The sequence below is a fragment of the Balearica regulorum genome, chromosome 1, assembly GCF_011004875.1.
Source record: "Balearica regulorum gibbericeps isolate bBalReg1 chromosome 1, bBalReg1.pri, whole genome shotgun sequence".
NCBI classification, from domain to species: Eukaryota; Metazoa; Chordata; class Aves; order Gruiformes; family Gruidae; genus Balearica; species Balearica regulorum.
In genome coordinates, this window is record NC_046184.1 from 188182545 (window position 1) to 188201171 (window position 18627).

At 39.5% G+C, this 18627-nt stretch overlaps 1 protein-coding gene across 11 annotated transcripts in view; it reads left to right on the forward strand.

The window, feature by feature from the left end:
* FNDC3A (fibronectin type III domain containing 3A) overlaps nucleotides 1-18627 on the forward strand; it is a 126131-nt gene that overhangs the window by 78906 nt on the left and 28598 nt on the right. For 7 of the 11 annotated variants that reach the window (XM_075741850.1, XM_075741848.1, XM_075741854.1 and 4 more), the window contains 6 exons: nucleotides 580-817; nucleotides 3379-3651; nucleotides 5255-5313; nucleotides 14477-14634; nucleotides 15822-15881; nucleotides 18045-18183. In XM_075741850.1, coding sequence (XP_075597965.1) covers nucleotides 580-817; nucleotides 3379-3651; nucleotides 5255-5313; nucleotides 14477-14634; nucleotides 15822-15881; nucleotides 18045-18183 — 927 coding nt within the window. The remainder of the gene's footprint in view (nucleotides 1-579; nucleotides 818-3378; nucleotides 3652-5254; nucleotides 5314-14476; nucleotides 14635-15821; nucleotides 15882-18044; nucleotides 18184-18627) is intronic. The other 4 variants (XM_075741857.1, XM_075741856.1, XM_075741858.1 and 1 more) reach the window with 1 other exon arrangement.

The window sequence follows — 18627 nt, forward strand, 5'->3', positions numbered from 1 at the left end:
AAGGATTCTTGAGAGGGCTCAAGACTACCATCCTGCTAGGTGTTTTTGCTTTCACAGCTCGATGGAGACGACAGTGCAGTGGGGCAAGTGCCTCCTGGATTAGTGTTGGTGGACTGGGTTAGGCGCAAACACCAGACACTTGTGCCTTTTCTCTTGCCATTTATGCAGAGTGAGGTCTGTCCACCCGCCAGATCACTTCTAGGGAGCAATCTAGGTGTTTAGAACAAATCCTAGCAGTGTAACATAAAAGCAATGTGAATGAGAGTGGAAACAGGACCTCTGGGGAGAAGCTAGGCTCATGCCATAAATATACCTGGTAGTTTATAAGATGTTGTTACAATCAGGTTTTTTTAAACAGTTTTTTCCCCATCGCATTGAGAAATTAATGACATTATTGCAGTTAATACATTTGACATAGATAGCCCTTTAATTGTCCTATGTCTTTTTTGTTATGCTCTCCTGTTTTCCTTTTCTCAAATTTAAGGGTGTTACTATTCCTAGTTTTGGTTATGTATCTATAGAAACATACCTTTCAGACTGTCACTTCTCTTTTGGTGTGTGGTATCTCTCACTGTACAGGTTATTGAGGATAACGGTGTTCGAAGGGTTGTGGTGGTTCCCCAGGCTCCAGAATTTCATCCTGGTGGTCACGCAGTGATACACAGGCCTCCACATCCCCCACTGCCTGGCTTTCTTCCTCTTCCAGCCATGATACCCCCTCCACCACGTCATATATACTCACCCGTGACTGGAGCCGGTGACATGGCAACACAATACATTCCACAGTATCACACCTCACAAGTATATGGGGATCTGGGTAAGTAACTTACTGAATATTGCAAGCTCTGTCAAAGAAAATAATGCTCTATTCATTTCTAGCATCTGTTAGGCTGACATATGGGCTTTGTCAAGCAAGGTTTACAGCTTGAATGGGAGCTATACACAAAAGTTTTGAGGATACTAGTCTTGTTTTTACTGAAGCTTATTATTCCAGAAGTTCTTTTAATTAATTAGATTTGTCTATTCAGTGATCCGTTAAACATACAGATTATTTCTTATGTGTATCAGTTAGAGATTTGCCCAGGAAAGCAATGAAGGAAGTGTTTGTAGTGATTCAGCTGCTGTCTTCCCCTGAGATTCAGCATTTAAATCCATACCTGAGCACTGTTCTGAGATACCATGTCTCACAAGTATCCTATTTGAAGCATGAAACAGGAGTTCTTAGTATTGATTATGAAAAGAGATTGCTATTTTTCATAAAAATGTATGCATTTAGTCCAATGTCTATGTTGAAATCCAACTTGAATAATCAGGTGCCACCAGCCAACTTAGTATTGTAGTTGAAGCTGTCTTTGGTAATGCTGGTGACTTTAATATTATTTAGTGGCAAAGTGTATGTGTGTACTAACTCAGGGGTTGAGTTGTTAGATTAATATTTACATTTCTGGTAGACTTGCTTTTCTTTAGATAAGCTTCTGCTATAAAGCAGGTGCCGACCTTGAAAGACTTTCAGAAAGCAATGCCAGGTTGCTGTTTTTAGAGAAAGAAGCTAGAAGCTGTGGAAGGGTGGACTAAACACAACTATGTCGTGTCACTGGAGATGCATAGATTCTCAGCGTTCTGTGATACTACTAAAATCATCTAAAAAAGTTCTCCATATAGTCACTGTGCTTAAATAGTCATGATGTACAAAGCCCTCAGATAAGCATATACTGACGGCTTGATCTTCCTGGAATTCGTAATGTTTCTGTATTCTTAAGTTGTACTTTATTTCTTCCTTGCACTACTTTGATAACAGTACATTATTAGATGCTCTTTGGGTGCTTATTTATAGTTTATTAATTTCTTGGTTCCCTGTAGATGGCAGTTGTTGGCTTTTAGTTTGCTAAATTAAGAGATTGGAGTATGATAATTAAATGCATAAAAGATAAAGGATACTTCTTAGTGGAATAATATTTTTAGATTTCTGCTGCTAGGTTATATCCCTTTAAATATGAATTCAGTGATAATTTATTAAACTACTAATGTAAAAATAAAAATTGATAAAGTGAGATTCTTTGGTTTTGCTTTGTTTTAAATATACATGTAAGATGCCCTTGGATTTAGGGAATGAGAGGACTAGGGATGCTTTAATTTATTACATATTTGCTACGGATTTCATATTTAATTTTGGGCCACTGGCTTTGGCTATGGCTTTCAGAAGTCAAAGTGCACAGTTAGGCTGCTATATGAGAAATCTGAATTTAAGGGGGGAAAAAAAAACACCCAGAAGCACTTAGAGCATGGTAGTTCTTTAACAAAAGCTCCTAACTCTCTAATGGTATTGAAAATCAAATTTCTAAATAGTCGCAGCTTAGATAGTAGAACTCTGTCAATTTTTCTGGGAATTAAGCTGACCTAAAGAACCAGAAACTGAAAAGTTCTCGAGTTTTGCTATTTTTATCCTTCTTGCAAGGAAGTTTTTATTTGATCTTGTTTTCTATACTTCCTAGCACATAAGGAATAACAAATAATGAACTTCATTCTTTAGACCAAGTGATCCAACTTATCTGAAAATGGACACATTCTATGCTCATTTTGAAGGATGTATTATTTTTAAAGCTTTCGTCACTTGTCATAGGTAGGGTTACACTGAAGAAAGAGTTGGTGCCATGTGATACACTGTTTTAAAGTCTTGAGTCGGTAAGCTGTTTCTAAGTGTACAGGTGCAATGAATAAAAGTGTTAGAATTGGACAGAAAAGATCACCAATCTGCAATTTAATTTTTTTCGTTAGTCTGGTACTGACTTTTCTCCCAAAGCCACGTTCTGACTTAGAAATGGGACTTTGGTGATCCTGCAGCAATGCCTTGGGTTACTGTGTACAGGTGTAGTATACTTACAAGATGTAGCCATACTATCTTCAGTCTTTCAGTGTCTTTCAGTTGCCCTATGCTTTTGTGGGCTTTTTCCCTGTCGATTTCTGCTGAAGCACCATTAAAGTAATAAGAGCTCTAGTTGCATTCTAAAAATTTAAACTTTTGTGGTTTTTATTCAGCATTAGAGCAAACCTCCTCCCATGTTAATAAAGCAACACCTTTTTTTTCTGTGTTGACTTTATCCTGTGCCTTACAGCTCAAGGAAGATTAAAGAAACATTTTAAGAATTAGAAAAAAGATGTGGGAAGGAAAGATTACACTTTCTTCCCTAAAATGTTGTTAATGTCCAATTAGTGTATATTAGTTTAACTGCTGGACACTTCAGTTTTCCGATAGCAACAGAGCTGTAATTTTGCACGCAAGCACACACTTAACACACATACCATTTTTAAATAGATTTTTAATTACATTCTGTTCTTAGAGGTTATTTTTAATTTTTTTTCTTCTTTACTTTCATTTAGATACTCTGCCTGCTCATGGAAGATCCAACTTTAGAGACGAAAGGTCTAGTAAAACATATGAAAGGTTACAAAAAAAATTAAAAGATCGACATGGAACTCAGAAGGATAAGTTAAATAGCCCTCCATCATCTCCTCAGAAATGTCCTTCTCCTACAAGTGAACATAATGGACTTACAAAAGGACAGGATGCAGCTGGTATAAGCACAGGTTCTACCAAAAGCAAGTCTTTGGGTAAAGGAAAAAGCAATTCTCAGACAGACACAGAAGTAGAAGGTAAGTGTTAACAAAAATAATACATATATCTATGTATGTATTAATTATGCAAGTCCAATGTCTGGCTGAGCATAGATTAGTAGATAGAACACCACACTTTGACAATCTTGAAGTTGAGTAGTAGCCTATAACTACCCTGACTTACATAACAATGGAGTTAAGGGCAATCAACCTGCCCCTCGCATTGGAATGATGGGCCTAAGAGAACAAAACTACTGACATGCAAGTCTCCACATAGATTTGAGCAAATCTTATTAGTCATACTTTATAACACTGTTTCAAGAAAAATCTCTGCTTCATTCAGAGTTATTTTAAGGAATCACTGAATATTGATGGCCTGCTTGATATTGCAGAAAACATGGAAAGAACCAGGTGTCTGATACAGGAAACCTACATTCAACTTGTTAAAGAACATTATTTTGTAAAAGAGATACTGTTGTTATATAAAACTCATATAATGCCTGTCCCTACCAACTCATCATTGAAAGGTCCTTCATCATTGACCAGTCCTCACGCTAGTCTGTGTGAGTTCATGTTTTCTAAGACATTACCATATGTAGTGTGTTTATTATTTAAATACCTTTATTTTACTGGAAAGCTTGTGATCTCATAAATGGACTGAATTCCCTCAGTCTTGGTCATACAGTCGTTGTTGGATCTGACAGTGTGTCATTATGGAGCTTTCAGGTCACTGGCCTAGCACTTCAGATTCAGAACACAACGTCAAAGACTTGTCATCAGCCAAGTACAATTTTCTAAGATTAGAGAGATGCAATTAGTGATGCTGAGGGAAACAAACCATGATTTTCTCAACTCATTGAAGTTTGTTTTGAGGTGATGATTTTGTGCCAATGTATATTAGATTGCTGTAAACCAAAAGGAATGTGAAGAAAGTATGTCTAACTAAGACCAGGAAATCTCAACCTAAAAGCTGTTTAAAAACATGTGTAGGTGATACGTTGTGAAAGCTTAGTACCAAGGGACACCTTTGAGATACAACCTGAATTCAGAAGTTGGGAACTGTTGCTCCAAACTTGAATGAATACTTGTCCCTAGTTCCAGAGTGTCATTTGTCTTGGCTTCAGTTTACTTTCTTTTAGTTGGTGCTTATCTGTGAGCTAACTTTACCAAGGCACAGGTGATAAAATGTGCTGTTACTTATATATGTTGTGAAAATTATGTTAACGGTTCCTTAGAAGCATTACCAGTGTTACCAGTAGTCCTCCGCATGATGTGCAATAATTTATTTAAAGTACTGTAACTTGACTACATCCAAAGAGAAACGTATAGGAAATATCTCAGCCAAGAGCTTAAGTTCTCTAGAGCAGTAGTTTGTTTAAAGTTATACATTAATAAAAGATAACCAGGCTTTCTGTATTCCATTAAATCATAGAACAGATTTAGAAATAGTTTTATATGAACAACTTATTTGGGATCTTTTTTGGTTTTATGTTGCTCTAAATGAATGCAAGTTGGCAAGGTGTTCTATTTTATACATGTTTTAGTTTAGGCGCAGTTGTTGAATTTTAAGAGCTATTTCACTGTAAAGTCACTGAACGATATTCATGGGTACTTTTTGTTTGCTTTGATTTTGTTTTTTAAGAAAAGGATGAAGAAACAAAAGCACTTGAAGCACTTCTTTCTAATATAGCCAAGCCAGTGGTAAGTAAATAAAGCTTTCCATAAAATCAGAATGTATCTGTTGCTATTATACAGTTACACCTCCTTTTCTCTCTCCAAGTTTAAAGGGTCTTTAACTTCCCGCACTAAAGAAAACTCATTTAACTTCCAGTCACTGAAATGTGAATGACCAACGTAATTTTTAGTATATTAACATTTATGAAGCTAAAATTGTCTTGATACTTATTATGTGGAATTATTCTTCTTGGCTACTCTGTGAAATCTTGGTATTAACAGAATAATGAAAAATATATGTAGAAAGAACTTGTAACATTGCCAGTAACATAATGATTATGCTTAACGTCATCTTACTGTAAAATCTGTTCTCAATTTCCTGTAGCATTGTTTAGTTTTAACTGTTCAGGAAACAATTTCACACACCAGGTATCTCTATGCATGAGAGATACCTGGTGAGGTTTTGGAAAATCTTATGTGAAAGTAAAGAAAAACTATGGCAGATTTCTCTTTAAGATATCTGGCACCTCCAGGGAAGAGACACAAAATTCACCAAGGAAGGTGACTGTCAGCAGTGGGCTTCTGACGTAATCAATTTCTTTTCGGTTTGTAAAAACTGTAATTCATAATCTCTGTGTAGAGAATCTTTGAAGAACTATTGCCAAATTCAGCAGTTTCTTGCATTTTAGAACAGGCCTGTGTTCTTTTCTTTCATGATCTGGACCTTTCCTGGTCCTAACTTTTCTGTGGGGGTCTACACAGCTTTTCCAAAAATCTGCACCTCAATCCACCAGCTTGCCTGAGTAAAACCAGTCTGCATTCCCTATTGTAACCTATAAAAAGTCCATGCAACTGGAACTCCAGGAAGAGCTTGCCGTAAGTTTGTCTAGTCAGTCAGCTACTTTCTCCATAATCAGGCACCCTGCTTTTCATCCTTTGTCAGTCCTCAGCTTACCACGCCACGCACACACACACACGCCCCTCCCATAAATAATGAAGAAGAGAAAACTTTTTTGGAAGGAAGGACATACAGAGAAAAGAAGGTGAAGAAGGAAAAAAGTCAGATGGAATGATCATTGGACTTCCAACATTGCCATTCATCAGGTACATACCTTCTCCCCTTCACATCCTAGACAGCCTGTCCCTGGTTTTAGTGCCTGGTCTTGATTCTTCTTTCATATGTTGCTTTACAGCCTGGTGAGGAGAGACTGAGAGAGCTGGGACAATTTAGCCTGGAGAAGAGAAGGCTGAGGGGGATCTTATCAATGTCTATAGATATCTGCAGGGCAACTGCAAAGAGGATGGAGGCAGGTGGTTTTCAGTGTGCCCAGTGTCAGAACCAGAGGGCAGTGGGCACAAACTGAAACACAAGAGGTTTGCTCTGAACATCAGGAAACACTTTTTTACTGTGAGGATGACTGAGCACTGGCATAGCTGGGCCAGAGAGTTTGTGGAGACTCCCTCTTTGGAGATATTGAAAAGTTGTCTGGACATGTTTCTGGACAGTTGGTTTTAGGTGATCCTGCTTGAGCAAGGGGTTTGGACCAGATGACCTCCAGGGGTCCCTTCCGACCTCAACCATTCTGTGATTCTATGGTGCTCCAAGGGCTGAGCCAGGATTGTAATTATAGAGACATCCTGCTGTGTCCCAGTATCAGAATGGGTTTACATGTCTTCAGTGCCCATGTCTTTGGTGGCTAAGCAGCATGGAGGTGGAAGCTGTCTGAATCAAATCCTATAAGAAAGGATTGAGAGAGCTGAGGTGAAGAAATGGAGAGGAGTTAGCTGATCCTAGCTGTCGCTGTGGTGTAGATGGTTGCTGGGATAATCGAGTTCAGTAGCACTTAACGGGATGACCTTGGTGATTGGAGCTAGGGGAGGGGTGATAAAAATGGTATTTGGAGAAGAAACTGGGACTGAAAAGAAAGCTTAGAGGCATCAGGGTGCGTGGGAAAAAGGAAGCGAGAGGAGAAGAGACAGCTCTGATAAGGAGCACGGGTCCAAGGGACAATCAAGACTTGAGGGATCCTAAAATAGATGAAGAGTCTAAGATGAGAAAATGAGACCAGGAACAAACAGAATAGTAGGTGTGAACTACTGGAAGAACAAGACGGAGAGCAAATAGCTTTTCTGTTTGTTATTTTTACAAGCTGGCTGATAACAAAAGGGTGATGGTAGTCTGAATCTCTTGTTAGTAAGACTGAGAGCAGTGGGGATAGAGGGCAGTAGTAGCAAGAGACTTAAACTGCATGAGAAAGATGAAGATTGATGAGACAAGGATACCAGAACTTTGAGAGACTAACGGGCTGAAGTCTGGGGTGGAGTAAACAAGGAAGAGAGACTGGAATGAAGAACGGTTGATTAGGACCAGACTTTGAGAAGCTGGAGAAAAAGGGTTGGAAGAGGTTATGGATTTAAGAAATGAATGTAAGTCTACATTTGATAGCATTATTTTTTATCCAGAACCTGGAATGTAGTCCAGCTTTCCCACATCTCATGCTATGCGCTTCTGAACTTTGTGAGGATCCTTTCTATCCTGACTGGAAGTAGGGGGATCGGTTCTCTAGATGTGTGCACAGACCCCTGCCAGTGGTCAGGGCATACACGATGCCATCCAAGTCTGGAGCGTTGTCAGTGGCTGTATTGCCAAGGGGAGTGAGAACTCTGAGCTTCCTGGGGTGGTTAGAGTGAGACTGTGAGAAGTTTGATCAACAGGTGGTGTCTTGCTAATGACATGTGAAAAAGCAATGGAGTGCCAGCACTGTTTTCTTTCACTTCCTTCCACCCTCAACACTCAACCATCCATGCCTTCTAGGTAAGCACGCTCTTTCCCCTCCCCTCTATGTCCTTACTCGAATGTCAATGTAAGTAGCTGTGTGCCTACAAGTGATCTCCTTGCAGACCTCAAAAGACATCACAGGCTCAGGCAGTAGTAGTCTGCTACAGGCTAGTCAGCGTACACAAGGCAAAAAGCCAAATTTCCAGCACTTGGAGAGGCTTATGCTTTGCGATGGCAATGGACTGTCAGGGCTGTGGGTGGGTGGAAGACTAGCTGATGTTGCAGCGTGGGGGAGTGTGACATGATAAGAGAAAGGGAGGTTGTGTTACCTACTTAGGCCTTGCAGGATCAGAAGCAACCCTCCCACGGTTTCTCCAAGGAAACATTTTCCTCACCCTCCCACAAGTGAACCAGGAGATTAGTGCTTTGTCACACCTTCTGTTTGTAGTTCTCAGCAGAAGTATATCTGCAAGTTTTTGATTAATGTTTTGCTTGAAGCACTCACTGTGGGGATTGTGCCACAATTGATGCTGCTCTTGATGGATTGTCAACACCCTAATCCCTGGTTGAACTTAAGTGCTGGCACAGGCAGTACTGGATACTGGCTGTGGTGGTGGTTATATGGTCAGGTGATCGTATGGGTGCTGTCCAGTACAGTGTCCATTGCACCATATCTTGCTCCAGAAAGGCCAGAGCAGTGCTGAAGCTATGACCTGTCCTGGACTGTCCCATGTCTTAATGCTCAGGTCGAGGGCATGCACATCTAAATCAGGTGGTGGGCTCCATGGTGCACTTTCATTCACATATCTCTTTCAGTTCTGTGCAGTATGGGGCACATCAGCTTAGCTGTCTCCGGACTCCCATTAGGTGTTTTTATGAACATCTTCGCATTTTTTTTTAAACTTTTCCCTGTATGGATCCCCCATCCTTTCATACATGGCAGTGTTAGTCAAGTTGGTAACGTGATACTGCCACCAGATGACCCTTCTACTTAGAGAGGTCTTGAACTCTCTATACCCAGATGTAAGTTGGAGTGGTTCTGCAGATTGCACCATGCTGAGTCCTCAGCATTTGAGCAGAGTCTCCACCAGCTGTCATGTCCATTAACGAAATAACAAAGCAAGCAAAAGAGAAGACAAGGGGACCTGAAAAGGCAAAAGCAAAATAAAGAATGGAGCAGAAGGCTGAGTATTTAATAAGGAGACGCAACAGGAACTCAGAAGTTGAGGGTTGGTTATATAGCATGTAAATCCCTTGGGAAGGCATCATGTTTTGTGGTTCATGCATGTTCTGAGTATGCTTGTGGGCTTTTAGAGCGTGATGCATCTCACTCACCAGTTAAGTACCTTGTGTCACGGTGAATGCAGTCCAGTTCGCATGTGCTAAAACTGCTCTTGTTTGATCCAAATGGCATATGTAGTATAACTAATGAGGAGATTGACTTTTACGAGGTGGATTGCTAATGAAGATGTCCCCACCTCTTAGTTTCCTCAGTGCTAGGACCTGACTCAAGTATCATACTCCACTTTGCAGAAGCACAGAGTGGTCATAGCTGCAACCAAAATCAATTGCAGCTGCTTGAATAAGCACACAAAGTAGTAACTAATGCCAAGTTTTCTGAAAAAGCCACTCCAGAGTCTCGGGTCACCTAAGAATAGTAGATTCTTCTGATCTTAATCTTTATTCTTCAGAAATACTTCTTTCCTCCTTGTATTGCAGAGGTTTTTGGAAAATATGCTAGTGTTTTGTGTGCTTGAGAACCGACAGGAATTCCTGAAATTTTAGTAATTCTTTTCCATAACAGAGCTCTGTCGAGTGTTCAGAAAGTCAAGTATTGGGACATTATTCAACATCCAGGATAAAAGACAATATTGAATAATTGTTTCTTAGTGAAGAAATGAGTAATTACTGTCATATGCTTGCGTCATGTGAACTTGGAGTTTTGTGTTAAAATAGTATATGCTGATGTAATCTAAGATTGCCATGGTGCCTGTACACAATAGATAGAAGTTTTTTGTAAGAAATCTTCATTTTAGCAGTTCTTAATCTTTTAATACTTTTGTCCCTTATTAATAGTCTTGAAAGGAGGAATATAGCTGAAGTTAGACTTGTCTTTAAGAATCATTCTCTTAGCTGGAAGTTGAATCTGAAAAGCAGTACCAAATGTTTTATGAGTTGAAAAGGACTTAAATTACATTTTCTGATTCTCTCTTGTCAGTGCTTGCAGGTGTGATTTTTTTTAATGTTTTTTCTAGCAATTGAGTGGTTGAAAATACTCATACACCTGTATGTGAATTTACTGAAAAGCTCCAGAACTTACGAAATACGTAACATCATATAGAGTGTAGGTCCAGAAGAAACACTTTGGTATTACTCAGTCCCTCTCCTACTGCCTCTCTTTGATTACTGACCCCTCATGCCTGAGCTGTATTTCTGGGGACCCCACAGTCCCCCGCCCCCATTCTCTGGGGTTGCAGAAAGGAAGAAGGGAGCACCTTCAGTGGGATTCAGGTGTATGAGGGACAGGGCTGGAAATCATTTCCAATGATTATCCCTGCCAAAGAGGTAGTGTTGTACCTCTTGTTCTGTTCTTCTGCCCACGAGCCCATTCTCCTTGGCCCTCAGATATCTCCCTCTTACTCCCTAAGTAGTTCACCCACCTGTGCTCCTTAGCAGGGCTTACTAGTTCAGTCTTGGCTTCTTGCAACTTCTTGGTTTAATGTGAGTGTACATCACTGGCAGGGAACCAGTGGTTTAACCTGATTTGACCACCTGGTTTATGGCAGACCCCTCAGTTTCACTGGGCACAATTTACTGGGCCCAGAGCCTTTAATGTAGGTTGTAAATTTTCTAGTCCCACAGCAGGGCTACATAAGATGGATACAGATTTCTGCCTCATTGCAAATGCAGGACACAAATAATGTTTTACAGTTTTAACTGTAACTACATCCACCAGTAACAGAGCAGTGCCTGACTTGGATCTTTCCTGATAAGTTTTCTTTCTTTTGGGGGGTGGGGTGGGGTTGGTTTGTTTGGTTTTTTTTGGGGGGGGGGTATATCTTTTGTCCTTAATCTTCTTAATTGGTTTTGTTTCATTTAATCTTTTATCTGGTAAATTCTGTTAAATTGTAGCTTATTGGCTAACATTTCTTTTCCCCATATGGGTATTTGTGCATGTGTATGTATAGAGAATTTATACCATTTTTGTACACTGCAGCTTTTTATGCACCGTTAGGATGTCCTTAATTCCCAGCTTCTGTGAATACTTTTCATTTTGCATTTCTGATCATGTTCAGTTCCACTGACTGTTGCTTTTAAGCTTTGGCAAATTGGCCGCAGCAAAACTTCAGCTCTTCGTAATATTCTTTAGTGACATACTCTTTACACAAAGTAAAACAACCAGAACAACCTACATAGTCCCTGCTTTTTAGCTTGGTGCATAATACAGCTTCATTGTGTTTGTGTTACTGTGTTAACACTTGTCGTCTGTTATTTTAGAAGCCTTATGTAAGGTTTACGTGAGTTGACCAACAAACGTTGCCCTTGGGGATTAACTCAGACTAACAATTTTTCATCCCGTCAGAGGCTTAAAAAACATTTCACTCTGTTCTCTGTTGACAATTGTTGGTATATAACGATTTACACTAATGCTATGGGTTTAGTTTTACTAGTCAAAGTCCTGCGAGTTGTCTGTTACACTGTAGTCTGTAATGTTGTCTTTGATCTCCCTCCCACTCTTTCTGCTCTCTCTTGTACTGAACAGTTGCAACCTCTAATCTTTTGATGTTCCAATAAGATGTAATGCCACCTTTCACTCATACCAATCGCATTACTTCTCCGGTGTAAAAGAAGATAGACTAAGGTGTAGGAAGAGAAATGTCATCTGTCAAGTGTATAACGCTGTTTGGCATTAGTAAAATGTTAGATGGGATGTTACGTGCAGTTCTGGGCAAAACACTAAGGTAATGAAACAGCAGGAGATAAGGAGAACAGTGAGAATGATGAGAAATTTAGATAAGTGAGAGGAGACAAATGCTAACAGTCTTCAAATACATAAGAAACAACTGCAGAAAGGAAGAGAAGATGTAGTGTTTGACTCCATTGTGGCTAGGATTAGTAGGCTTAGCTGGTACTAAGAAAGATACTGCCTAGGCATTAGGAAAAATTTTTCAACTGTTAAGGTAGCTAAATATAGGAATAGATCATCTTACAGTGGACCCTAGTACTCCTGGAGCATAGTAGGTCCTCCAGGAACCTACGCTTGTTTCCTTCAGTATCCACTGCTGCCTTCTGCAACCCCAGACGGAGGGATTAAGATTCTCTGAGAGGGAGATGTTACCACCTCAGATGCTTCTCACAACTCCAAAGACTTCCAGAAATGTACTGAGGTGGTTGTAGTTAGTGTAGTTTGTAACTTCATCAAGATTATAGTGGAGTTTCTCTTACCAAACTTTGAATTGTGTTTCCAAGATCTTCAGTGGGTAATCTTACTAGCATTTGATCCCTTTTGGAATATGATGTATAGTCCTGTTAGTACATAGAGGCTTAGTGACATTATTTCCAAGACATTGAGGCTCATCATCTTTGATTTTTCCTCCTTTCTGTCTGTTATCAGTAAGTCATCCCCTCTCTGCTTCATTCTTGAAGTTGGCCTGTACAGGGTTTTAGTTCAGTAGACTATAGCAATTTAAGAGCAGCAGTTGTGAAGATAGCATTTTGATTCTGATACTATGGTAATAGATTTCCAAAAGCAATTATTCCCAAAATAGATATATATTACAGTCATATTGTAAAACTAGTCATTTCATGTAATGAAATGCGTTTTCAGTTCTCTTATGAAATGACTGGAAATAGTAGGTGGGTGCAACATAATAAACTGCAATAGCAGACATATGCGATATTAATAAACACCCACAAATTTCTAGACTTCTTTCTGTAAGAGATCTTAAAAATTCATAGTCACATGTACACACGTGTGCACTCACCTACAGAAATACAAACATCCCCAGCCCCTTGCAGCACATGTGGGTTTCAAGCAGCACCCACTCTTCTGCGAGTGTGGGCGCCCCTAACTGCACATCTCTTTTGGGAGATGTGGGTGCTTTAGCTTTGCATGTAACTGCGTTATTCCCTAAAATCTGTTGCTCCCTACAATCTGCTAAGCCACAGGCCATGAAGAAAGCTCTCCACCAGGTCACGTGTGCCCACCTGAGCTGTGGGTCCCTGCCTGTTGCACCCCAAACTGCTGTCGCTCTGGCTGGAGTGCGGCTACTCATGGCATCCATCAGGCCTGGATAGAGGCGGCAGTGGTGGCAGGGCAATTTCTCGCACTGTCAGGCCAGGTTTTGATCATTGCCCTGTTCCACTCCAGCATCTTTTATCCCTGGTACGAATTTTCATGCTGTTTTTGTACTTCTGAAGCTGATCCCTTCTTCATTCCTGAAGTCTGTCTCTGATTCCTTGGTTACCATGTAATCCACCCAAGGGTCACCACCTTTACCACAATGAGTCTGTTGGGGAAACGCTTCTCAGGCAGTTGGAGGTGTCGCATTCACGCACACTGTTTATGGTCGTATTTCTGTCCCACCAACTGTTGTTATCCAGGCCTTTCTGCAAAGGGTGGGCTGCGCAGGCAAGCACCACCACAGGAATTCTTTAAGATGTTGCCTATATAGAGAGATACATAAATATATATATATGGACCTCGTGAGCATGCCTTCATCACAAGCGCCCGAGCTCGAAGTATGTTTTATGTTGTAACATTCTGTTCACTAACAGAGTACTAGATTAGAGCCTCAGGTAGTTGTATCCCTATCAATATCCTGATGAAAAACCGTTTGCTGGGGTAGTTAACCAGATAGGTTCTAATCTAATGGGAGAGTCTACTTGTCACAGTCATAATTAAATGCCCAAAGCAGAGTTTCTTTATGTACCTGCTACAGTAATGCCAGTCATTTTGGAGAAATTCCTGAGCTTCTATGTATTTAATATGAAAACCAAGTCAGCAAGAAGGTATTAAAAAAAATCGTAGGACTAGTCATGTAAAAAAAAAAAAAGTCTGAAATATTGTCATTTAATAAAACGACTGATTCACAATATATGCTTGCCATCTCTTGTGCTTCATAAATGATACAGTCATTTTTCTGTAGCCCACTAGGTGGCATTTGTTACTTAAAAGTTTGTTTGCACTCAGCCCTGGGCGCTAAGATTGCAGTTTTCTCATGGCATTTCCTAGCTTTCCAGCTTGATTTCATCTGTAAAAACTAATTAGTAGCTATTAGATAAGTGTAAATTCTCTGATATGACAATACTATGTGATTTTCTTCTCTTTTATTTTGTCCTACGTGGCAAAGCAGCATTTCTATACAATAACATTTAAAAAGCAGAGGTCTCAAAGTTGTATTTCTACAGGTATCAGACATTCAGGCAAGAACAGCACTGCTTATGTGGTCCCCTCCATCCAGTGATACCAGAGAAGATGCTGACAAGAATGACATACCAGATGTTTATACTTACGAAGTAATGATTTCAAATACCGGAAAAGATGGAAAGTACAAAACTGTATACATGTAGGTGTTCATTGTTGTTATTTAATTGCTGTTGCATTGAATTATGTGGTTTAAAACCTCATTAAAAATCTGCCTGTTGTCCAGAGATTTAAGTAATTAGTAGTTCTGTGCAACTTCTTTTTTGAGACAAACTACTTTTTTTTTTCAGTAGAATTGGTTCTGTTTTTATTACTGAAGTCTCTGTCATCAGTTAGAATTTAAAAACTTAGTTCTTACATGTTGGAAGCAAGTTTTAATATCACTTAGCTGTATTTCAGCCAGCTGCACTGGAAACTGTGAGTTCTCAATTAGTGAGATATACAAATAGTGAGAAATACAAATTGTATTTGTAGTTATTTACTTCAGGCCATGCTTCTGCTCCCAGTAAGGTTATCCCTCCCTTCCCTGAAAATGCTCTTGGTAAGAGACAGTCTTGAGATATGAAATAAAGTAAGTAGAGTCACACAGAGCACAACTCTAGCAGCAGCAAAACAAACAAAACTCTTCAATTGTTTCATTCTTAATACAATGGTTTTCAATCAGTTTTTCGCAACTTGGAGAAATATAACAGAAAATTTACCCTTAAGGCTGTAGAGCTCTGTAATATAAATCCTTGTATTTAGCCAGTTTATCTTAGTCTCCTTCCATGGATTTCTTAGAAGCAGTACATGAATCGCCAGTTGAATATTCTTGTCCTAGAAGCTCAGAGGAAAAGAAATGAGCTTTGTTGACATAAGCTGATGTCTGTAAAAGCAGACTACTAGATGTCACTGAGGTGCCTTTTCTGTTTACTGGGCTCTAACAAGTAGGTATATGCAGTCATTTACGGTTTTAGATAATTGGTTTTGCAAGGCTGAACTGAGCTTCTAAAGGCGCCAGTACTTCAGCATTTTTTGGGTAATAAAATACATGTGTACTCATGCAGCTGATCTTACTGAGTAAAGAGGAAAATAATTATTCTTAAAAAGAAAAACCCAAACAAACAGGACAAAAAAACCCCTCAACAACAACAAACCACCAGGGCAAAAGAATAGGAATCCTATAAAATTCAAAGATAAATGCATTTTTATTTTACTATATTTAGCAACAGAAACAAACTGTTAGCAAATGTATTTCTTAAGATTGTTAAGTGGATGGGTTAGATGATATGCATCTTTTTATAAATGATTCTGAAACAGTCTCATAAAACAAATCATATCTTTTTCCAGTGGAGAAGAAAATAAAGTTACTGTAAATGATCTCAAGCCAGCAACTGATTACCATGCAAAGTGAGTATCTCCTGTATTCATTAAATTCATTGGAAATGTTTTAAAAGTTTCATTGGATCTGTGTATTTGCATAAATCTTCAGAGATTGTTTACCACATCTTGCCTTCCTTTGAGTCACAAACCAACTTTTTTGGCTTAGCCGACCACTCAGTCCATTTTGAAGAACAGAAGAAAATTGTTGCACCGTCACCCAGCATCCATGCTCATTATGCCTCATGTCATGACAGAACAGTGACATTTTTCTGTCCTTTGAGCCAGGCAGAGATGCTGCTTGCTTTCTCTGTTTCCCAGGGGCAGCAGAGGGAGGTACCCTGCACAGGAACGTGCTCACTGCTGGCCACCTGAAGGTCAGGTTACGCTGCTTTCGCTTTGCTCCAGCAGACCAGTGAATCTGACCCCGTACACATTACTAAATATGCCTCTAGCTCAATGTAATTCTACTCTTCTAGCAGAATTTGCTGCTTCACTATGCCCTACTGAAGAAGTAGCATAGGATTGGAAAGACATAGTTGGGTGTTCTTCTTCCCTCCTTTTTTACATGTTCGAGGGTTGTCTTATTTCTTGACTTTAAAGAAAGTTTGAATACAACAGGTTATAAATACATAACATTGTGAAGGCAGAACTGAAGTACTGTCTTTTCAAGAAATAATTGCAAGTGGAGAGTGTGATCCAAGTCAAAAATAATTGTGTCTCTTTCCACATGAGCTTTAGAACATCAGCAGTAGGGAGGAGGAAGATTTCTGTTGTGTAAGTCTTTTAGCATTTGCTCGAATGGGAGAGCTACGTTCCTGGTCCTCAGTGTGAGGGGTTCTGTACCTCTTAGTACCGTTTTCCAAGGTATTGTCCCAGTTGCCAAACCAGAAGCAAAAGAGGGTTGGTCTGTTCTTCATCACACACCTCATTTCATTTGGGCCACTACATGGCCTGCAGCACAGGTTCAGGAGAAGGAAGAATGACAAATTGACTCAAAGCTCTTCATAAGCAAGTGTTTTTCCGGTGGTTTGGTTCCTGGTTTTGGTAGTGTTTATGCACTTCACCCAACAATGTTTAAGTTGAAAATGCATGGAGCCTAAGGGTCAGAGCCTAGGAATTCTTTTTTCCTGTATAAGCCCTTTCTTATCAGGCTACATTCAGATTCTTTCGTACTCAATTCTGGTCGTTGAAGAAAATACATGGGAATAGATGACTTAGCTATCTAAGCTCTTCCTGAACTAGGAGTTAATCAGAATTCTACCACTGCAAACACTGCCCAAAATCAGTGAAGACCAGAAAGACAGGACTATGAAGATAACTGACAAATTACACATTTGCAACTGTGTGCCAGCACAAATATCTTTGTGTGCAGTATTAGCCACTGCAAATGTCTCCCTCTCCCTGTTGATGAAATCTACAAAGCCAAATTTCCTGTGACTTGCTGTTCATGCAACAAGAATATATAAGACTTTTGCATCTTCATAAGCAGGCAACACAGGTGTTATACCAGTGATCAGAGTAAAGGTTTCTGGGGAGGCATGTTTTTTCTTTCAAAGGAACAGGTGAATCAGAAGAAAGTAATGTGCAGTATCACCCAAGGAGGAGACAAGGCATAGCTACACAGGTGAGGCGGGGAGAGCACAGGGGGAGGACAGATAATAATCCTGTATTTAATTTTGGAGAAAAGCTATTAGGAAAAATAAACCCTTTCTCTTGGAGACAGAAGCAAAAATTCACTCTTCTGAAGTATGTGGAAGCTTAATTCCTAAAGGAAAGGACAGGGTGAACAGACTCAGCAAGGTCTTGAAGGAGTGCAGAAGGTGCTCATCTGATGAAAGCATTTGCAGAAGAAGAATTATTCATAATACCAATTAGTATGTCTACAACAGATAATGAGCCTGCAAGATGTTACCATTATTTCCCAACCAAAGTACAGCAAGTAACAGACAGATTTCAAATGTAATTGTGAGACTAAAGCTGACTGATCATAATGATGTACATCCAAAGTAAAGGACTCTTTTTCTTTTGCATTACTTCTTTTGACCAAGGTGCTTCTACCCGTTATTTATAAAAGAGATACTTTAATAATGAGGTAGCAGGGCAGTAAATTAATTCTGAATACTCAGTTTTCTTTGCAAACTGTATATACAGATTTTGAAGCAAAATGCTATTGGCTCTTTTCCACTTTAGAGTCCAAGTAGAATGTAACTGTGTAAAGGGGAGCCCTTCAGAAGCAGAGAGTTTTACCACAGTAAGTTGTGAACCTGATACTCCAAATCTGCCCAGGATAACTAATCGGACCAAAAATTCTCTTACTCTGCAGTGGAAGGTAAGAACTGTTTAAAAACGTTTAAAATAAATATTTTAAGTTCTTCAGAATTGTTTTGGATTTGTCAGTAAAATGCCAGTTCATTGAGACAGAAAGTTTTTGTCAAACATACTAACTTCAGGCACAGTTCTGTGACTGGAAATACATGTACTGGGTTAAACGTGGACTTTAGGAAAAAGAGAAGGATTCCCAGAAAAGCAAGGAACCTTCATAGATAAAGTTACTGAGTTCAAATGAGAGATAGTGGTTTGAGTTCCAGTGCCCTACTGTACTCTGGAACCAATTCCTTCCTCTGTTATTGAACATAGGCTTGTCTGTGCAAAGCAAATGAAGTGGTCTGGAAAGATTGGAACAGACCTGCAATCTAGCTGCTCAGAAAAATACAGTAGCATTTTACACTGCTGCCAGAATACTTTTTTCAAGGTCTAAATGAAAAAAACCCAC